This window comes from Mustelus asterias, chromosome 8, assembly GCF_964213995.1.
Source record: "Mustelus asterias chromosome 8, sMusAst1.hap1.1, whole genome shotgun sequence".
NCBI classification, from domain to species: Eukaryota; Metazoa; Chordata; class Chondrichthyes; order Carcharhiniformes; family Triakidae; genus Mustelus; species Mustelus asterias.
In genome coordinates, this window is record NC_135808.1 from 107,750,495 (window position 1) to 107,772,609 (window position 22,115).

The window sequence follows — 22,115 nt, forward strand, 5'->3', positions numbered from 1 at the left end:
TGTAAGCCTATTTGTGACACTAATGAATAAACTTTAAAATCTACATGAAGAATCTCCAAATAGAAAAAAAACACCAAGGCCAAATTTATTTTAAGCTAGGGTTTGGTGGAAATGGGTGAGGATTTTGGCGATTCCTTAGTAAGTATTCTCAGTTCATCAATGAGGAGTGGGGAAGTGATGGATGAGTGGGTAGTTCCCCGAGAGTAGATGTAGGGAAGCCATTTCTGCTGGTGGGAGAAATCCAGAACAAGGAGTCACAATCTTAAAATTAGAGTTCAGCTATCCAGGAGCATCATCAAGAAGCACTTTTTCAACAAATTGTAGTATTTATTAAGCGAATGCAAAGTCCCTAAGCCAAGCAGTTTCTTCGCTCCTGCTGTGTTGAGTGTGGATAGGCCTCTACTGAGTCTGTGGATTGTACATTCTTCTATGATGTGATGCATAGTTTGATCTCTCTCAAATACATTGGGAGCTGGCACTAATGCTCCATTTGTGGACGTTGGCCAAGCAGGGTTCGTGGCGGGTCCTGGATCTGTTGAGGGTGGGCCCTCTTTTCTTGGAAGGTTGAAACCAGGCAGCTGTTGGGTTAGATCTGAGATCAGGTACTTGTTTGTCTTGTCCAATGATTCTCATTCATTTGTCCAGGCGGAACTTGCGTTGAAGTCCTGAGTGGGAGGATTTTTCAGATCCGCCTTCTTGATAGGAGTTGCACTTTGGATGGGCTGAATAGATCAGCATGAAGTGACAGGTGGGGGGCATTGTGAACTTTTTCTATAATTCTATGCGTTGTTGCAAGTTGGCGGATATGTGGAGGAGTGCCGTTTACCAGGACAGAGAGCCAAGGGAGCGGTGTGGAGCGTAGTGTTCCAGTAATGATATGCATGGTAGCATTCAACTGTGCGTGTGTAACTGTGTGCGCGCGTGAGAGTGCATGTTAGAGCACGTGCACAATCTTGACCAGAGGTGCAGTTTGAGTGAGTGCGCTGAGGTTCAGAGGGTGGAGATAGCAAACTCAATTCACAGATGTTATTACGCTGTAAATTTTAATTGAGTCTTGATAGAATGGAAGAGGTAGACCTGAGAATGGCAAATGCCTTTTAAGTGTGTAGATATGCATGCAAGGTTCAGGATTTAGGTAGACTATAACATGAACCAGTATAGAAACAGGAGTAGGTTATTCAAAACCACAATCTATAGAGGTATCACTTAATGGTGATTGGAAATGAGAGAGAGAGTTGGGAGTTATCCCACTGCCAAGTTCAATGTCAGGTGTTTGCAGCCAAAAGTATATTAGTGCTTTGATGCATCCTTTTGTTACCATCCCCTCAAGCGGGATATGTTGGCTCTGGGAAAGGTAAAGAGAATGGCAATAAGGATGATCAGTTTCTTAAATGCTATATAGACAGACTGTGTTCACCTTGATTTGGATACGCTGGAAGGACAGTCGGGGGAGGGGGAATCTGATTCACCCCTTTAAAATACAGGATACCTTATTGAATACACTTGCATAGATAGCTTGAGGTGAAGAAGTTGGGCAAAAGTAGGCACTGTTCACTTACATTGAGAAAACAGAATGCAAGGTTAGATGTGGACGAGACAAAATTCAAGAGTTGGCGATGAGGATCTTTCGGAAAACTACATCTTAAAAGGAAGGCTGCAAGATTTCAGATGAAAAGCGGGTTGCAGACTCCTGGAGTTTATCTGATTGCCAATGAGCAGTTGGATAGGATTTTTTGACAGGTGTCCCTGAGTTGCTTTGGGGCTCTATTTTAACCGCTGCTTGGAGAATCCCATAAGAAATTGACCTGAAAACATTGTGTGTTAAGACTCCTCCTGCTATGACAATTTTCATTTCAATGATATAATCGACAAGGCCTATGAATACTTCCTGACTCCGGCCATCAGAAAGGAACCATGGGCATTGTCGGACATATTACACAAAATGATCTTTTATCTTCGCTTGAATCACAGCTACAACCAAGGCCCCCCACTCACCCCAGACACTCTCTTCCACCTTCTTCCGTTGGCAAAAAGTCTGAGGTCACATACTGACCGACTCAAGAACAGCATCTTCCCTGCTGCCATCAGACTTTTGAGTGGACCTACCTCGCACTAAGTTGATCTTTCTCTACACCCTAGCTATGACTGTAACACTACATTCTGCACCCTCTCCTTTCCTTCTCTACATACAGGATGCTTTGTCTGTATAGTGCGCAAGAAACAATACTTTTCACTACATGCTAATATACACATGACAATAAATCAAATTTGATTGTCGAAGATCTCCAGCTCTCTTCCAAAACATGGCAATGAACAGCACAATAAACGTCTAAAAAGAACGTGTCGCTGAGAGCTTTGATGGGTTAGAAACCTCAGCTCGCCTCCGTCCCCATCCTACACCAACACAAGGTCCCAATCTCAATAGCCTCACTGAAAAGAAGTCAAATGCCTCCCCACAGATAGGAAGAGGGTGTCAAAGGAAGCTAATTATTTTTTAAGCTTTAAGTATCACAACTGAAGAAATGAAAACACTAGAAAGATGATGTTAACAAGACCCGGGTTTCTTGCTGCTGTTTCAAGCCCTCAGCGATTGTGGTTTGAAAAAAAAAAATCTCTCCCATCGTGAAATCTTGCCGAGTCGGCAAGGCTTGCTCAGTGCTGTAACAGCACGTCAATCTTGAGAAATTACAGCTTCACAGATCTGTTCATTAAGTCTTTCAAATACAAGTTTAATGTTAAGATACCAATTCAATCCCATTTTCTATTACGAGAGAGAGCTTATTCCCCTTACTCATTTAAAAAAAACTTTTATTTTTAAATTGCAAGAAGCATTGTGTCAGCTGGTTTTCCTGTGACAGCCCATCTGTGCAGATGAGATTTTGATATTGTTATTGGGTTTTATATCAGTGCTCTCATTTAAATGAGGAGTTCCAAACTGTTTTAAGGGGTGCAGGGGTCACCTTATGTATGTGTAAAGATGTGAGGGGAAAAAAAAGGGAAAGAAAAGCCAATTGCTGAGGAATTTCAAATCAGGAAGATAGATTACTTGACACTGCCTCGTGGGATTAACTAATAGTGTTTTATAAATTTAAATGAAATAAAAAGCAGCTGTCTAGGCAAAAAGAGACATGGGCAAACTCAAGCATTCAGAATTGGACTGCTCATTTTAATAGCGAACCTTCACTTAAGTGGTTTAACATTTTGGTTTCTGCATAGTGGCTGTTTCAGGCAAGGCAGTTAGTTCCCCGTCTTCATCCAGGCAGCCCCATCTTTCATTCCAGATAAAAATATACCCAATTTTATTCTCCAAGACCAGTATTTGCAGGTCTGCTAAAAAGACTTCTGATCGTCAATGTGCCATTAAATCTATGTTAAGATTAATTAGGTTCCAAACTACCAATTTACACTCGGATTAAGCACCCCTTTTGAAAAGCGTACACGTGTTGGCGAAAGTGGACATTCTGATTCACGGCTAAAGCACGAGGGATGGCTGGGCTGACTTACTGAAGGGCTGTCGGTGTGCCGGTAGAAACATCGCCTCCTCCGGGTGCTCCAATTTCCTTCCACAGTCCAAAGATGTGCGGGTTAGGTGGATTGGCCATGCTAAATTGCCCCTTAGTGCAAGGAGGACTAGCTAGGGTAAATGCATGGGGTTATGGGGATAGGGTCAGGGTGGAATTGTCGGTGCAGACTTGATGAGCCAAATGGTCTCCTTCTGCACTGTAGGATTCTAGAGGACACAGCCTCAAAATAAAGGGGGGTCGGTTTAAGACAGAGTTGAGGAGGAACTTCTTCTCCCAGAGGGTGGTGAATCTCTGGAATTCTCTGCCCACTGAGGTGGTGGAGGCTACCTCGCTGAATGTGTTTAAAGCGCGGATGGATGGATTCCTGATCGGTAAGGGAATTAAGGGTTATGGGGATCAGGCGGGTAAGTGGTACTGATCCACGTCAGATCAGCCATGATCTTATTGAATGGCGGGGCAGGCTCGAGGGGCTAGATGGCCTACTCCTGCTCCTATTTCTTATGTTCTTATGTTACATGTCAGTCCTTTCCAAGGCTGGAAAGGCTAGATTTGTTTTTTTAAAAACCCTATCAATTAGTTGGTGAACAAGTGAGTAGGGCATGACGCCTCAGCTCTTAACCTTGTTCAGGAAGGGGCGGCCGGGAGGGGGGGGCGAAGGTTGATGTCAAGCCCATTGGTGAGTCACACTTGAAAGGAACGCAGTTGATGCTTGGTGAGATAGGTTTAACATTTACTCAATGCTAGTGATTTAGATTGGCTATTAAAAAAATACATAAAGATCAGATGATCAAATTCTATATATCAGCTTAATCTAGGCTCAATTTGACACTCAATCCACACTGTACTAAAGATTAGGGCCAGAATGTTATGGCCCTTCACGCCAGCGGGATTTTTCCCATCCCGCTGCAGTGAACGGAGATTTGGCCGAGTGCCAAATTCTCTGACCGCAGGAGTGTGGTGTGAACGGCCAGTAAGATCACACCCCAGATGTCAAAACTCGGCTGAAAATAATCAAACCAAGAAAGGAAGTATTTAAATTAGCCTGGGCAGCAAAGTGCAGCTCCAACAACACTCGAAGCTTGACACTATCCAGGACAAAGTAGTCCCGCTTGATTGGCACCACATCTACAAACATTCAATCCCTCCACTACCGACGCTCAGCAGCAGCAGTGTGTACTATCTACAAGATGCACAACAGCAATTCACCAAAGATCCTGAGACAGCACCTTCCAAACCCATGACCACCTCCACCTGGAAGGACAAGGGCAGCAGATACATGGGAACACCACCACCTGCAAGTTCCCCTCCAATTCACTCATCACCCTGTCTTGGAAATATATTGCCGTTCCTTCGCAGCCGCTGGATCAAAATCCTGGAATTCCCTCCCCAACAGCATTGTGGGCCAACCCACAGAACATGGACTGCAGCGATTCAAGAAGGTAGCTCACCACCACCTTCTCCAGGGCAACTAGGGATGGGCAATAAATGCTGGCCAGCCAGCGACGCCCATGCCCCACGAACTCAATGCTAGTGATTTAGATTGGCTATTAAAAAAATACATAAAGATCAGATGATCAAATTCTATATATCAGCTTAATCTAGGCTCAATTTGACACTCAATCCACACTGTACTAAAGATTAGGGCCAGAATGTTATGGCCCTTCACGCCAGCGGGATTTTTCCCATCCCGCTGCAGTGAACGGAGATTTGGCCGAGTGCCAAATTCTCTGACCGCAGGAGTGTGGTGTGAACGGCCAGTAAGATCACACCCCAGATGTCAAAACTCGGCTGAAAATAATCAAACCAAGAAAGGAAGTATTTAAATTAGCCTGGGCAGCAAAGTGCAGCTCCAACAACACTCGAAGCTTGACACTATCCAGGACAAAGTAGTCCCGCTTGATTGGCACCACATCTACAAACATTCAATCCCTCCACTACCGACGCTCAGCAGCAGCAGTGTGTACTATCTACAAGATGCACAACAGCAATTCACCAAAGATCCTGAGACAGCACCTTCCAAACCCATGACCACCTCCACCTGGAAGGACAAGGGCAGCAGATACATGGAAACACCACCACCTGCAAGTTCCCCTCCAATTCACTCATCACCCTGTCTTGGAAATATATTGCCGTTCCTTCGCAGCCGCTGGATCAAAATCCTGGAATTCCCTCCCCAACAGCATTGTGGGCCAACCCACAGAACATGGACTGCAGCGATTCAAGAAGGTAGCTCACCACCACCTTCTCCAGGGCAACTAGGGATGGGCAATAAATGCTGGCCAGCCAGCGACGCCCATGCCCCACGAATGAATTTTAAAAATGACTAATAAAGGGTCTTCCCAAAAAGAGGGGAGAGATAACAGAAGGAAATGTAATTGAGGAATGTTGTTTATGGATCGGTCTGAGAGATAACATTGATGCTCTCAATCATGGAATTACTTTTGCCAGAGCTACAGATTTAAAAAGTGAAAAAATTCTGTCATGTACCAGGGATTGCAGTGAAGTGTTGAAGATAGATTCTTTCATAGCAGAGTCAGGTAGAAATAAGAAAATGGAAGTTATGAAGGCAAAGGAGAACATACCAATAATAATAGTCTCTTACAGATGTTGCAAGAAAAGAAAAGAATCTTACCATTGGCACTTGATCTAGGCCCAAAGCCTTCAGTTTCTCCTTCACTCGGTGGGCGATCTCTCTGAGATACTTCAGGGAAAACTCAGTGAATTGCTCACTTCCTAAATGCCCAGCATGAGATTCAAACACCTGCAATGCCTGTAAGGAGAGAAGGACCAGAAGTTTTATAGGTAAAGAGAACAACATTGTTTTTTCCACATTACAAACTCTCAGGCCAATTCTGGTTACCCTCATTAAAGGGTGCAGTAAAACTAGTTAACAATTATCCTGCAAAGTATAACTTCCCAACCTCCTCTACACGTGCATCCATGTCTCACTGGTTTCACTTAACAAAATAAATAACTTTTGGATATCAAAGTTGTGCCACATCAAACAGGTAAAGGACACCGAGCAGCAGCAGGGTATTTTTCTGCGAATTGTAGTGAATTCCTCACCATGTTCTATAGTGTAGGTTAGAGGGGCTTTACATTGGTTTCACTGGTTGGCGCAACATCGAGGGCTGAAGGGCCTGCACTGCGCTGTAATGTTCTATGTTACATACAGTCTATGCAGCCATCACTAGACATCAGTCAGCAGTGACCAGCTACCCTATCATAGAATCCCTACAGTATAGGAGGCCATTCAGCCCATGCCAACCATAATCCCACCCAGGCTCTAGTCCCGTAACCCCACACATTTATCCTTCTAATCCCCCCGGCACTAGGTCAATTTAGCATGGCCAATCAACCTCACCCGCACATCTTTGGACTGTGGGAGGAAACCCACACAGGGCCATGGGGAGGAAATGCAAATTCCACACAGACAGTGACCCGCGGCTGGAATTGAACCTGGGTCTCTGATGCTGTGAGGGAGTAGTGCTAATCACTGTGCCACCGTGCCACCCACAAACTCTCTCTCTAGCCTAGGGGAGACAAGTCCAATCGGAGCCATGTAACTATTATCCCTAGTGAAATCAGCTGATCGAATACAGAGTGAGCCTTGAACCTTAGTCCTTTGTTCCCTGTGGCTCCAGTATCACACCAGGCAGTACATGTTGACCCTTCATGCACAAGCTCGATGTTGTGTGTTGACAGGCCAGTTACTTGTAGAAGACACCAGCAACTTATATTTATATAGTGCCTTTAACATCGTAAAATGTCCTAAGGTGCTTGCCAAGAGCATTATAAAACAATGTATGACATTGAGTAACATCATGAGAGAGTCACGTTAAGAGAGATTTGGACAGATGACCAAAGGTTTGGTCAAAGAGGTGGGTTTAAGGAGTGTCTCAATGGAGAGCAAGATCGAAGGGGAGGGGGAAAAAAGAGGTTTGGGGAGGGAATTACTGGGCTTGAAATCAAGGTGACTGAAGGCACAAATTAGAATTGGGAACACACAGGCTGCCAGAATCAGAGTGCCGATATCCCCAAGGGCTGTGAGGCTGAAGATTAGAGATAGGGAAGCACAAGACCACAGAGGGACTTGAAAACGAGGATGAGAATTTAAAAGTCAAGTTGTTTGAGGACCAGGAGCCAAAAACAATGCATAAATTCAATTTTGCTCTTTCCTGATATTCATATACACACACCATCCTGCAGAGGTCAAAAGGATGAAGAGCATGAAACATGGTTAATTACTTCTAGTCTAGCGGTATTGGAGCCAGAGCCAGTGCAACCACTGGGCAAACTAGGCGGTTGGCCAGGGAGGTGGTTTGCCACAAAATGCTGAAAGTAGTATGAGGGACCATAATTAGTACATTAATCATGAAGCAGCATGGTGGCACAGTGGTTAGCACTGCTGCCTCACAGCGCCAGAGATCCGGATTCGATTCCAGCTTTGGGTGACTGTGTAGTTTGCATATTCTCCCCGTGTCTGCGTGGGTTTCCTCTGGGTGCTCCAGTTTCCTCCCACAGTCAAAGATGTGCAGGTTAGGTTGATTGGCCATGATAAATTGTCCATTAGAGTCACGGGAATTAGCAGGGTAAATACTAGGGTTACGGGGTTAGAGCTTGGGTGGGATTGTTGTTGGTGCAGGCTCGATGGGCTGAATGGCCTCCTTCTGCACTTTAGGGATTCTATGAATCAAATTCTTCTCATCACATGCTGGTGGAAGGGATTAAAACAGTGTAAGAGAACAATATGCAGATGGAGTGTGTCATAAACTCACGGCCATGGCTAGGTTCAGTGTGTTGTGGTTGTGTTTAACAGAGTTTCTGCTCAGTCACAGCTTCTGATCTTTCAGGTTCCTGAACCAACCACAGCCGTCTCTGCGGATCACCCTGTGACAGGCAGAGTTACCAACCTGCTGCATTAGTTAGTGAGCTAGAGGCAGCTAGTTTGCAAAGTACAGAATTACTACTTTGATAATACATCAGGAATTTCCATGAGGTTTGAATAGTATAACTGCAAATTTCCTGATTGGAGCAAGGTTTAGAGAAAACGCCTGGACCTCCTCCCAATCCAGATTGGATTAAAATATGGAGAAAACTCAAAAGAGGATCATGAACCTTTGGAATTCTCTAGCCCCGAGAGCTATGGGGCTAAGCCATTGAATGTTGAATAGGGGAGGCGATGGCCTACTGGTATTATCGCTAGACTATTCATCCAGAAACTCAGCTAATGTTCTGGGCCCTAAGTTTGAATCCCGTCACGGCAGATGGCGCAATTTGAATTCAATAAAAAAAATATATGGGGTTAAGAATCTACTGATGGCCATGAAACCATTGTTGCAAAAACCCATCTGGTTCACTAATGTCCTTTAGGGAAAGAAATCTGCCGTCCTCACCTGGTCTGCCTACATATGACCGCAGAGTCACAGCAACGTGGTTGACTCTCAACTGTGCTCGGGCAACTAGGAACGGGCAATAAATGTTGGCCGGCCAGCAATGCCCATGTCCCACAGTTGAACTAAATAAATAAACTCAAGACAGAATTACAGAGATAGGGAGGCACAAGACTCTGTAATGCATGTGAGTCAGGAGTCATGGGGAACAATCAGGAAAGTGGCATTGAGGCCAAGGTCAGATCAATCATGATCTTATTGAATAGCAGAGCAGGCCCGAGGGGTTGTATGGCCGACTCCTCTTATTTCCCATGTTCCTCAAACCAAGATCTCATCCCAAATACAGCTCGACTGCCCAGCCCACAAAATAAATTCTTCCCAGGTTTCTTCAAAAACAATCCGGCCAAAAAATAAATATGGTACTCACTAATAATGAGCCAGGAGGAATTCTCCTAAATCAATTTTGATCGATTGTAAAGCTGACTCAGGCTGATCAGTTCCCCATATAACCCAGGTTAACACAAAAACAAACAACATTCATCAATTCACCTGCCTATGAGAGTTGTAATGTTATAGAAATGCAGTCAAAAAGATCGGCAACACATCAACTCATCCCCACAAGTGGCCAAACAGTAAAAGCCAATACTAGTTCCTTGAGCTGCCCTTGGGCTGGACGTATGCAACTTTGAAAAATTCACTTCCTTCTGTTTGCTAGTTGCTTCATATATGTGGAACTATATTTACTGCTTAATACACCCTCATGTATCAAACACTGATACATAGCAGTCGATTAGACAAAGTATAACGCAAAGCTCAAAAGTAACATCTTTGCAAATCCCTCCTAAAATTGCTGGGGACTGTATTAGTGATTTAGCCAACTAGTAACTATTGGTCCTTTAAGGGAACTTAATGATGCAGATCTCTCAAGGAGCAGCGATCATCCATCAGACTGCCTCTCCACCCGAACATTCCCCCAATCTGATACTACTCTGCATTTCTACCAGGAACTACTGAGCCCAGCATTTCCAGAAATGTGGAGCTCAGCATTCCTCTGGGCGCTCAGTCATAGCGGAGTAGGGTTGGGAGAGAGGAGGAAGACTGGACACACCTGTTTTATGTGGCACTAGCTGCCGTATGGCAAGTTTAAAAAGTTCATTTGGAATGTTAGTGGATGAGTAGGGTGGACAGGGTGGGGGTAGTCAGACCTGGTTGAGGGGGTGAACGGTTGCAGGGGGTGGTTAGTTAGTGATTAATTGTGCGATTGAGAGTGATTGAGAGGGCGGGGCAGTCCTGCAGTAACCCAGGAGTTATTCTCGGTTTTAATGTGTCCAACATTTCCTGGGTAACTCTTCAGCTAAGTGCTGCGGAACTGTACAGAGGCTTTAGCTCTCAGAGTCAAAGACATTTGTGGAGGGTCCCAGGGGGCAGGGACATCATAGAAATTATAGAAACCCTACAGTACAGAAAGAGGCCATTCGGCCCATCAAGTCTGCACCGACCACAATCCCACCCAGGCCCTACCCCCATATCCCTACATATTTTACCCGCTAATCCCTCTAATCTACGCATCCTGGAACACTAAGGGGCAATTTTATCATGGCCAATCAACCTAACCCGCACATCTTTGGACTGTGGGAGGAAACCGGAGCACCCGGAGGAAACCCACACAGACACGAGGAGAATGTGCAAACTCCACACAGACAGTGACCCAAGCTGGGAATCAAACCCAGGTCCCTGGAGCTGTGAAGCAGCAGTGCTAACCACTGTGCTACCGTGCCGCCCAGAAGGTGAAACTTCCCACACAATTTTCACGTAGGTCAGCACATCAGGACTTCCTCAGGGTCCTAATGCGCACCTCATCTGGTCTCGGACGGGTGGGAGATCAGAAGATTTGGGTCAATGGCTGCAGCGTTTTCCTCTGTGAAGACTCTGATTCATGTACTAAATGGTTTCATTTCAGAGAATAGAAAAATAAATCAAAAACTAGTATGGAGCTATTGGGATTACACACCTCAAGGAGTGTAGATATTTGGATTAAGTTGCTGCAAGTGATCAGCATGTCAGCTCACCAGCTTTCTAAAACTATTTTGTTACATTAATTACCGTATGCAATATTTTTTTAAATCAAAGGTTAAACACAAGAATTGCAGTAAACTCCAATATAAGCTTTCCTTCCAGGAACCAACATTGAGATTAAGTACAATTTTCAATGTTGACTGACCATATAGTCTTGGGGTGTTTCTCATTCTCTCAAATGCAGCAAAGCTGCTTTAACTGCTGGAAGATTCTATCACCTTCATAACAAAGTGGAATGCTGCCATCCAGTGGTGTTTTATGGCATTGCTAGTCTTGCCCCACAAATTAAAATTCATAGAAACCCTACAATGCAGAAGGAGGCCATTCGGTCCATCAAGTCTGCACTGACAACAACCGCACCAGGTCCTATCCCCGTAATTCCACCTATTTACCCCACTAATCCCTCTAACCTACGAATCCTGGGACACCAAGGATCAATGTAGCATGGCCAATCCACCTAACCCACACATCTTTGGACTGTGGGAGGAAACCGGAGCAGAGGAAACCCACGCAAACACAGGGAGAATGTGCAAACTCCAAGTGGACAGTGACCCAAGCCGGAAATTGAATCCAGGTCCCTGGAGCTGTGTGCCACCCAAATAGGAAGCTAACTATATAGTTAGACATCATTATACCTGGTTTTTGGATCAGAGGCAGGAGAACATTAGCTTCTATCTCAATCCTTGTACAAGAACCCCAGAGTCCCCCTCATCCAGTGTGAGGCAAGGATCTTTGCAGGATAAAATGTCTTACTGAAGTTTAGTGAATTTGTTAAGAAGTTATAGTACCATTTGTTACCTGAGCACCTGATGATACTTGCCCCACCAGATAGTCAACGATCACATTAGTTAGAATTTTCAACAGTGTATGACTAGCCTCTGGATACTGGTACAGCCAGCGTTTTGCTTTAGCCATTGTATTCGAGCCACCTCCTTCGATCATGTAAGCCATCAAAGTCCACTGAAAGGGGGAAATAAACATTAAACCATAGCCCACCATCAGTGACAGGAAAGAGTAGAAAAAAAAATTATCCTTACACTTAAAAATGGTTACAGGGCTGCACAAAGTTACAAGTAAAAGGAACATTACCCCATTGGTATGGGCAAGGCTGGGAAAGCATAGCGTGGACCTATGTTCTATATCACTCAAACCAGTCTCCCATCCATTGACTCTGTCTACACTTCCCGCTGCCTCGGAAAAGCAGCCAGCATAATCAAGGAACCCACACTCCCTGGACATTCTCTCTTCCACCTTCTTCCGATTGGAAAAATATACAATAAAGTCTGAGGACACTTACCGACCGACTCTAGAACATCTTCTTACCTGCTGCCATCAGACTTCTGAATGGACCTACCTTGCTTAAGGTGATCTTTCTCTACATCCTACCTATGACTGTAACACTACATGCTGCACTCTCTCTTTTCCTTCTCTATGAACGGTATGCTTTGTCTGTATAGTGCGCAAGAAACAATACTTTTCACTGTATGTTAATATATATGACAATAATAAATCAAATCAAAGGTATGCCATATATTCCCAATTGTGGGTTTAATTTAGAAAGGTGTAATGTGTTAGCGCAGGCTTGGTGGGACGTAGGGCCTGTTCCTGTGCTGTAATGTTCTTGGTTTCTTTGAGTTGAGTTTTCATCAGTAGCCAATTGGACACCAAGTTTTACCTTTAACCTAAATGATAGGACAGCTGTTAATCTCTTGACTGTAACTGGCTGGATCCACAGTAACACATGACATGCAGCAAACAGAAACAATACTTCACCAAACAATAAAGGAACTCGTAGCTTACAAAAATGTTAACTGCTGCACATTGCTATCGAATTCCTCCTGAGCTACAGGCTTTAATTTTTAATAATCTGTAAATTCTGCAATTGCACACCATCAGGAACATCACAGCTACTTTTAGATGGATTAATTAATGTTTGCACTCTTCACAATGTAGACTTGGTTTTAATTAAAATGCCATTGACATTAGAATCTTTCCCCAACATACCGGGGCTCCTGAGAAGCCGATAAGAGGGACTTTGCCCTTCAGTTCGTAGCGGGTCATCATTATAGCCTGGAACACGTACGCCAGTTCCTGGGTAACGTCCACATTCTTCTGCAACTTGACAAGGTCTGCAGGCTCCGTCAGCGGGTCTGGAAATGTTGGGCCTTTTCCAGGAACCATGGTAACCTCCATCCCCAATGCCTTAAAAATAATTTTTTTACGTGTTTCAGTGTTTGAAAAAATAAATTAGACAAAGGAAAAGCTTAATCGATATTCATTATCATAAACAGTGGCATTTTAGCTTCTTGAACGCTTAGCACTCAGAAGTCAAGGTCCCGAAATTTCTCTCCACTAGCTTAGCTATTATTCAAACAATCACACTGTGGTAAAATCCACTTAACAGTCACATACTCGACTCAAACCTTCATCATACCTCGTTCACAGAAAGTCTGATGTCTCACTTCAATAGTAGTTGCTCAAGCTCCTCAGAGCTTGGAGCGGCACGGTGGCACAGTGATTAGCACTGCTGCCTCACAGCGCCAGGGACCTGGGTTCGATTCCCAGCTTGGGTCACTGTCTGTGGAGTCTGCACGTCCTCCCAGTGACTGTGCGGGTTTCCTCCGGGTGCTCTGGTTTCTTCCCACAGTCTGAAAGAAGTGCTGGTTAGGTTCATTAGCCATTCTAAATTCTCCCAGTGTGCCGGAACAGGCGGCGGAGTGTGACGACTAAGGGATTTTCACAGTAACTTCATTGCACTGTTAATGTAAGCCTACTTGTGACACTAATAAATAAACTTCAAACGAGCAGGTAAAAGGGTTGCTCTACAAACTTGAAACAGTGTTTATAATCTGCAAATGGTAGCATTGTTTAACCATACTCTCTGGCATAGTGAAAAGTGCTCTTTAATCCTAGTGCTAATTCAAGCAACATGAATAGCAACACAACTGACAGAAATAAAATCTCATTGAATATAGGAGATAGCTTTCAGGTCAGCAATGTACTTAACAACAGGTGGCTAGGGGATAAAGCGTACATATATGGGCTCTGTTGCTGCAAGATATTTCTTGTAGGAAGATTACCATGCTGCACTTAAGAGCAGTCTAAACTGAGGTAGGATCAGTTTATTCACACAGTGCTGAAACAGGAGTAAGGGAAAAAAAAACTAGCTCGCATCTGAAAACCTCAAAGCATGGCCACTTTCAACAAATGTGCATTTGTGTTATGGAACAAAAGCATCCGTTCTGTAAAGAGATAAGGACACGTGTCATACCTGAGGTATCACCAGGATGTCAGAGAAAATGATAGCAGCATCCAATGGGAACCGTCTGAGGGGCTGAAAATAGTAAATAGGAAAGAGATTCTGATTATAGATGATTTAATGGTGTACCAAAATTGAAGGATGATCATAGGAACACGGCCGAATGAGATCTTGTATCAAGAGCAAGATTTGAAATCCGAGTTTAAGGAGAGAGCAAATGGCCAGTCTGATTTTTTTTTACTAATATGATGAGATTGCTTCCAATAGTTAGACAATTTTACCTGTTCCTGCCAAGTCTGGTGATGACAAACTAACCCAAAGCAAGAAATTATAAAGGATGCAGTGGTACTCCCATTTAGAATCCGACTCTTACCCCCTCCCCCACATATGAATAGTAACAAACAATAAGAGGAGGAGATAACATTTTAAAATAAGAACTTGCATTTATGGTCGCAGCTTTTAAAATCTCAGATGTCCAGTTAATAGAGAATTCATTTTTGAAATGTAATAACTATTGTAATGTCGGAACACAGCAGCCAATGTGCGCACAGCACGTTGATGCAGGCACAAATCAAATTAAGGTCAGGTCATTTGTTTTGGAACAGTTGACTGAGCACTAAGCATTGGTGAGGACGCAAGGAGAACATTACTGGTCTTCTTCAAATAGTGCCACGGGATCTTTGATCATCCACCTGAATGGACAGGTAGAGAGTCTCAGCTTAACATCTCATCTGAAAGTACACACCTCCAGCAGTACCGTACTAGCTTAGTACGGCTAGATCTAGTATTAGCCTAGATTTTGTGCTCAAGTCACTGGCGTTGGACTTGAAGCCGCGACTTTTGACTGAAGGTTTGATGGTGCTTCCACTGAGCTGTGGGTCATACCTGTCCACACTCCCAGAGGCAAGGACAACGCTGCAAAATATTTTAAAGATACCTTGACTCCTGGCTGAAATAATTCATTTGTCAACTCACTTTCCCCATTTGATACAGTAATGTCAAAGTTTTGTGAGCGGAGAATGGGGAAAAGGGAGTGTTTTCCCATTCCCTTTAATCCAATTACAGTGAAATCCCGATTTTACGCAAATTCAGATACAACGCGATGAATCATTGGACCCTTTTTTTGCTCTTTCCGGGGAACTGAAAAGTTTTTGGTGAGTTAATTTTATGTTTTCTTAGATCAAAATGGAACAAAATTGTCTGAAGCCATTGAACACCTTGAGGCTAGCCTCGTTGGCTGGAGACCCAGGAGGTGGACCACATAAAAATCCTCCAACTCAGAAGCATTCTAGATTTCGCTCACAGCCAGCGAAATGCTACGTTCAAGCAAGGAACACTCGATCACTAAGAAATAAACTGTTGTTGTTTTGTTCATTAAACAGCTTTACTGAAAATTAATTTGTGTTTTAATTTCTACTGTAACAACGATTTATTCGCGGAATTCTTTAATTAAAAGGTAATTTACTTGCCAGATGGTAAATGTGCAAAAAACGGGTCAAATAGGGCGATAACAGGGGTGTTTTAGGATGTTAGGTCAACATTGGATCAGTTTGAACGCTGATTTTCTTGAACCCCAATTTAGCGCGACCCCGCTTTTTTCGCGATAACATTTTATGGACCCCAACCATCGCGTTATAACGGGGCTGCACTGTACCATGTTTTTTTTTAAATGTTCTCCAGATAGAACTTAAGCTCTCCAATTTCTTAATTCAGCAGCTAGAATTTGTTGAAGCCTCATTAAATGTTTGACTAACTCACCTGCAATGTTAACTCACAGCAGATTGACGGGGTGCGACAGGCTGTGAAGAAGTCCTGAGATGCTCGAGTCTCTCGGAATTCTGTGAGGAAGGGACAGAAATTAGCTTATCGATCACGGTAGGAGCCACAGTTGGGTTTCTGTCACCAGGAAATAACCAAAATATTTCCCTGGTCATTGCTATCGCAGCTGGCCATTTCACTTCTCAATTCTTATAGCTATTTGAAGAGCTGTGGGAAGACAGAACAGGTAGGAAAAGTAGGACCCAGCTTTGTATCTGCAATTTCATAGACGGACCATATGAAATAGGAACAGGAGGTCATTCAGCCCCTCAAGCCTGTTCCGTCATTCAACATGGCTGATCCAACATTCCTCATGACCACTTTCCTGCCCACTCCCCATATCCTTTGATGCCGTGACATCTATGATGCTGGGAAACTGAGGAGGCGGCCATTGGCACTTCTGGCTGAAGATTGTTGCGAATACTTCAGCCTTACCTTTTTGCACAGATGTGCTGGTTAATAATTGAGGACAGGGATATTTGTAGAGCCTCCTCCTCCAATTATTTAATTGTCCACCACCATTCATAACTGGACGTGGCAGGACACTGAGCTTAGACTTGATCCATTGGTTGTGCCATTATTTAGCTCTATTACTTGCTGCTTATGCTGTCTGGCACGCAAGTTGTAGCTTCACCAGGTTGACACTTTAGTTTTAGGTATATCTGATATTGCTTCTGGCATGCCCTCTTCATTGAACCAGCATTAGTCCCTAGCTTGGTGGTAATGGTAGGAGGAGGAGAGGGGGGGGCAGTGGTGATATGCCACGGTTACATAGTCGTCGTCAAGTACAATTCTGCTGCTGATGGCCCACAGCACCTCATGGATGCCCAGTCTTGAGTTGCTAGTACTATTCAAAGTCCATCCCATTTTGTACGGTGGTAGCGCCACATAACACAATGGAAGGTGTCCTCAATGTGAAGACAGAACTTTGTCTCCAAAAGGATTGTGCAGTGGTCACTCCAACTGATACTGTCGTGTTACTAATTGATATGCAAAAGCAGCTGATCTCAAAGGGTTGGCTCATCCTCCAATACTCTCTGTCATTGTCTGTACAAAGTCTTTACTTAATTTCTCTCACAAAAGGCCCACCTCAGTTCAGAAAATCACCATGTTTGTTATACGACCCCATCCTGGATGCAAGGTTCCCAGTTATACCACAATTGTTGTTATACAGTCACTATACCTTCACAACAGGAATTTTCAGATTGTTCCTTATATCAGGCTATGGGATCTTCAAACAAAAACCCCCATCAAATTCAGCTGAACTAGATTAAGATTTTGTGGGGTTTTGTTTGGTCAGGCCTAACAGCAGTGATCATAATACTTTATACTTAAAACTAAGAAGAACTCACCTGCATTCTTCCAAGTGACAGATCTGGACTTTGATTAATGCATCTATTCCTTACCTGGGAGATATCTTCCTGCCTGCCTCATACACCAGACAGGGACATAATCGGTCACCTTCCCCCATGCTGCTCTGAGGAATGTGTCATTTTTCAGTGGAGGAAAATCTTCAGCGCTGAAAAGTCAAACAAGAGAGTCACTTCTTGAGATAAACCTTAACTGAAGCAAGGACAAAACAACTTAGAAGATAGAAATGTTTTCAGTGTTAATAACAAGTTGGATTTTCCATGAAAACACATTTTCAACCAACTCCCCGTCATTCTTGGGAGTTTCAGATGTTTCATAGTAAAATGTGTATCAAGCTCTGTTTACCACAGTTGGAGGAAATATTACACCATTCAGGTCAATTTAGTTATAGAAATGAGTATGTATTCAGATGACATTGTTCAGTCCACTTAATAGAGGTCCTGTCTCATTCAAAACACATAAGTAATGCCAGCATTGAGGCATCAGATTGCACATATTTGAATAACACTGTTCTAATTGCAGCACTGTAATTTCCAGGTTAAAGTTTTCTTTCTAGTTACCTATAATCCTGGTATACCAAGAAGCCTCACAACACCAGGTTAAAGTCTAACAGGTTTATTTGGAATCACGAGCTTTCGGAGCGCTGCTTCATCAGGCGAGTCAAGAATCACCTCACTCACCTGATGAAGGAGCAGCGCTCCGAAAGCTCATGATTCCAAATAAACTTGTTGGACTTTAGCCTGGTGTTGAGAGACTTCTTACTGTGCCCACCCCAGTCCAACATTGGCATCTCCACATCATAATCCTGGTATGTTCATCCAAGCAGGCAAACTATCAAGAGCAGAAGCGAGTATTGTCATGAGCCTCGAGACTATATGGATCTGATTTTGTATAAGATTATGAGGGGTATGGACAAGGTGTGTAGCTGTTCCCCTTAGTTGAGAGGTCAATCACAAAGGGACATAGTTTTAGGGTAAATGGCAGAAGATTCAGAGGGGGTTGGTTAAAAAAAACGTTTTCATTCAGAGGGTTGTGGGAATCTGGAATGCACTGACTGGGAAGGTAGTCAAGGCTGGAAACCTTACAACCTTTAAAAAAATATTTGAATGAGCACTTGAAATATCACAACATTCAAGGATATGGGACAAGTGCAAGAAAATACACTTGATTCTATGAAAATAGGATTAGCGCGCCTTTAGTGGTAGATATTGCCAGTGCAGAACGACCTTTTCTGCACTCTATGACTCTAATTGTACAATCAATTAACAAAAATGTGATTCTTTTAATAATTTCTTGAATTAGGCAGAGATGGAATTTCCATAAACAAAGTATGACAATAAATTGTGACGGCATCCATTTTTCCTTGATCATTACAACACACTGCCCCTCCCCTTAGCCATTATCCAAAAATATTTCCATTAGGTGGCTGTGCAAATTGAGTTGCTGTCTTTTTACACTTGTATGTGCATTAACAATTCAAGAGAGTTGCTGGCAAGCGGAAAGAAACTGGTTGTCCATAACCTTCAGTTATAACAAGCTTCCTGGGGTTAATGAGATCACAGGATGACATTATAGGTCATCCTACATTGCTAGGAAAAAATTGACAGTTTTTGCATTTCTAAAGCTGACACCAAGTACACCTTCATTGCAGGCATTCAAAAATTTGCCATTTCCCCTCCTGTCCACCTCTGCCCCATCAACAGAATTGTGATTATGAATCAGCACCCGACTACTTCACACAGCAGCCTGCTGGAGTTACTGGTGCGCTTACTTTCAGCACACCATCAATTGTGCAAAATATACGCTGGCAATCTTTATGTTTTGAAACCAAGGCAATAAAGCAATTATATTCAAGAATCCAAATTTGAACAAATCCCACATGTTCTGACTTCGTACTCATCCGTGTGATATCCGTATTATTTAAGCCATCACATATAATTATATACTGACTGCAGAAAAAAAAATGCATCTGTCGTAAAGGATTCACACCAAAATATTACTTTGCTCACTCGCTGTGGAAGTAATTTTTTGACAAAGTCACAGATCTCAATTTTTTGACAAAGTCACAGATCTCAATTTTGGGGCGGCACGGTAGCACAGTGGTTAGCACTGCTGCTTCACAGCTCCAGGGTCCCGGGTTCGATTCCCGGCTCGGGTCACTGTCTGTGTGGAGTTTGCACATTCTCCTCGTGTCTGCGTGGGTTTCCTCCGGGTGCTCCGGTTTCCTCCCACAGTCCAAAGATGTGCGGGTTAGGTTGATTGGCCAGGTTAAAAATTGCCCCTTAGAGTACTGTGATGCGTAGGTTAGTGGGATTAGCGGGTAAATATGTGGGGGTAGGGCCTGGGTGGGATTGTGGTCGGTGCAGACTCGATGGGCCGAATGGCCTCCTTCTGCACTGTAGGGTTTCTATGATTCTTTCTATGATTTCTATGATTTACATTTTAATCTAATTTCACTATGCTGTAAATTAAATGGCATGTGCATTTGGAAAATTAGGATTTGAAATCTTTTTGGGTAGTTAGATTGTTTTATTTTAAAATATCTCAAATGTGAAAGCCAAAAAGGTATCAAGACAAAACAACTCATTACAGTAATTTTTCATGAAAGCTGATTCGACACTCCTAATTAAAGCACGAGTTCAGGTTGATGGCACTGCCATATACACAAAGACTTTCTGTATGATGGACTGGCTACCCGGTCACAATCTACTGGATATCCACACCTGTGCTACAGTTGGCAGGCATTGACACATACAACTGGGAGAGGGTCATAAACGGTCATGTCCTCTGGAGGCTGATGGCTTGGAGGGGCATTGGAAGAAGTGAGGAGAAATGGAAACCACAGCTGACTGAGATGAGGGCCCAGAGAAAAGAGGGGCCAATGGATCCTGCACCTTCTCAGCCCACTGTCCTCCTCTGCAACAAATGTGGCAGAGTGTGCCACGCCAAAGTGGGGCTCAAAACTACACCAGGCAATGTTTAACATTGACCAAGATGCAAACCATTTGTCTCACGAGGTGAAAGGCTGTCAAGTCAAAGCACGCTTTAAAATTTGTCCGCGACCTTCCTCTTCTTTTACCCAATACCACTTTCATGACACCTTTCAATCGAATATGACATTGCACTTGTCAAACTGTCCTGAAACTCAAAGGCTAGAGTAAGCAGTGACCTTTGTTGTGTTACATCACTCTGGATTTTTGTTATGGAGATACTCGTTCAGTTTAGAATGGCATCAAGTACACGTTTGTGCATTTAGAGCGCCTCTGAATATTTCCAAGAAGCATCCAGCCTGCAGCAAACTGATCTTATCAAAACAGTTAACTGGTATGTCGATGATAGAAAAGAAGGGCATCTTTTGTTTCAGATAAGAGGGTGTGGCAAGTCAGCGAATTGCAGAGTCATCATCCTGGGAAGCAGGATGTTGTGGGCAGTTGCTGGAATGACATTACCAAAGGCTTAAAATAAGGGTTAAAATATATGGAACTTTGCTGTAACCACTGGCAAACTTTTTCTAAATAAGCTTACATTAATGACATCACATGAAAATATCACCACCCGCCAACAACTGACATTTATGCAAAGGGTAAGGAATATAAAAACAGGGAAGTTTTACTGCAGCTAAACAGGACACTGGTGAGGTCACATTTGCGTACAGTTTTGGTGTCCTTATTTGAAAAAAGTAGAACTACATTAGAAGCAGCATAGAGAAGGTTCACTGGACCGATCCCTGGAATGCAGGGATCCAATGAAGAAACATTGAACAGGTTGCATTTATACCGATTGGTGTTTAGATGAATGAGAGGTGATCTTATAGAAACATACAAGATTCTGTGGAAACTTGATAAGGTGGATACTTGTTTCTACTTGTGGTATAGACTAGAACTAGGTTACACAGCTTTAAAAAAGACAAGATGGGGAGATTTTTCTTCTCCCCGGGGAATTGTTAGTTTGTGGAATTCCTGCTCCTACGTTCCTATCTTGCCAGCTGTAATGCCACCTCCAGCTGACAAAAAAGTGCATAAGATTAACATTAAAAATAGCTGGAAATAGTTTGAAAAAATCTAATCTAATCCCTGGGTTCAGGGTGAAACTAAGAAACAATTGATTCTATTATGTAATTTGTGAAATTGTCTGTACCTTTATTAGACCAACTCTTCAATTACTCCTTGACATCCATTGCCATTATAACTAGAAAAGTAGCTAAAACACATATTGAATGTTCCTCCAAATTAGAAGGCCACATTTATTGTCCCTGAAAGGCTGGAACATTAAAGTCAAGATCATTATATGGCAAAGTCTGTAATTCAAGTTACATCTTTATACAAAGATTATGATCTTGGAATGTAGCAGCATTACCTATCTAACACAACACAATTTAGAGGGGTTTCTCCAATGCAGGAAGGACTCATTCAGCACTGCATTTCAAGTCAGTGAAGCATGTTAACATAGCCATAAAACAACTGACATTTCCTATAGTTAATAAACATTGCCCTATAGATCATAAACATTAACCAGCAAATCTTACTCAGGTTACATTTCTGTAACTCCACTTGCCAGTGTTTAAGGCCAGGGGGAGTGAGTGTTTCATGTTACTTCAATTTGGGTCCACAAATTCTGCAGTTACACAACACTCTCTCTTCCGCTGGGAAAAAGATACAAGAGTCTGAGTTCACA

General features: G+C 43.2%; 1 protein-coding gene across 1 annotated transcript in view; it reads right to left on the minus strand.

Moving 5' to 3' along the window:
• Nucleotides 1-22,115, minus strand: part of urod (uroporphyrinogen decarboxylase) — a 54,825-nt gene that overhangs the window by 31,828 nt on the left and 882 nt on the right. Inside the window, exons 2-7 of the mRNA XM_078218688.1 lie at nt 17,477-17,589; nt 16,011-16,090; nt 14,265-14,327; nt 12,998-13,195; nt 11,792-11,953; nt 6,157-6,294 (exon numbers count right to left, since the gene is read on the minus strand). Of these exons, the coding sequence (XP_078074814.1) occupies nt 6,157-6,294; nt 11,792-11,953; nt 12,998-13,195; nt 14,265-14,327; nt 16,011-16,090; nt 17,477-17,589 (754 nt within the window). The remainder of the gene's footprint in view (nt 1-6,156; nt 6,295-11,791; nt 11,954-12,997; nt 13,196-14,264; nt 14,328-16,010; nt 16,091-17,476; nt 17,590-22,115) is intronic.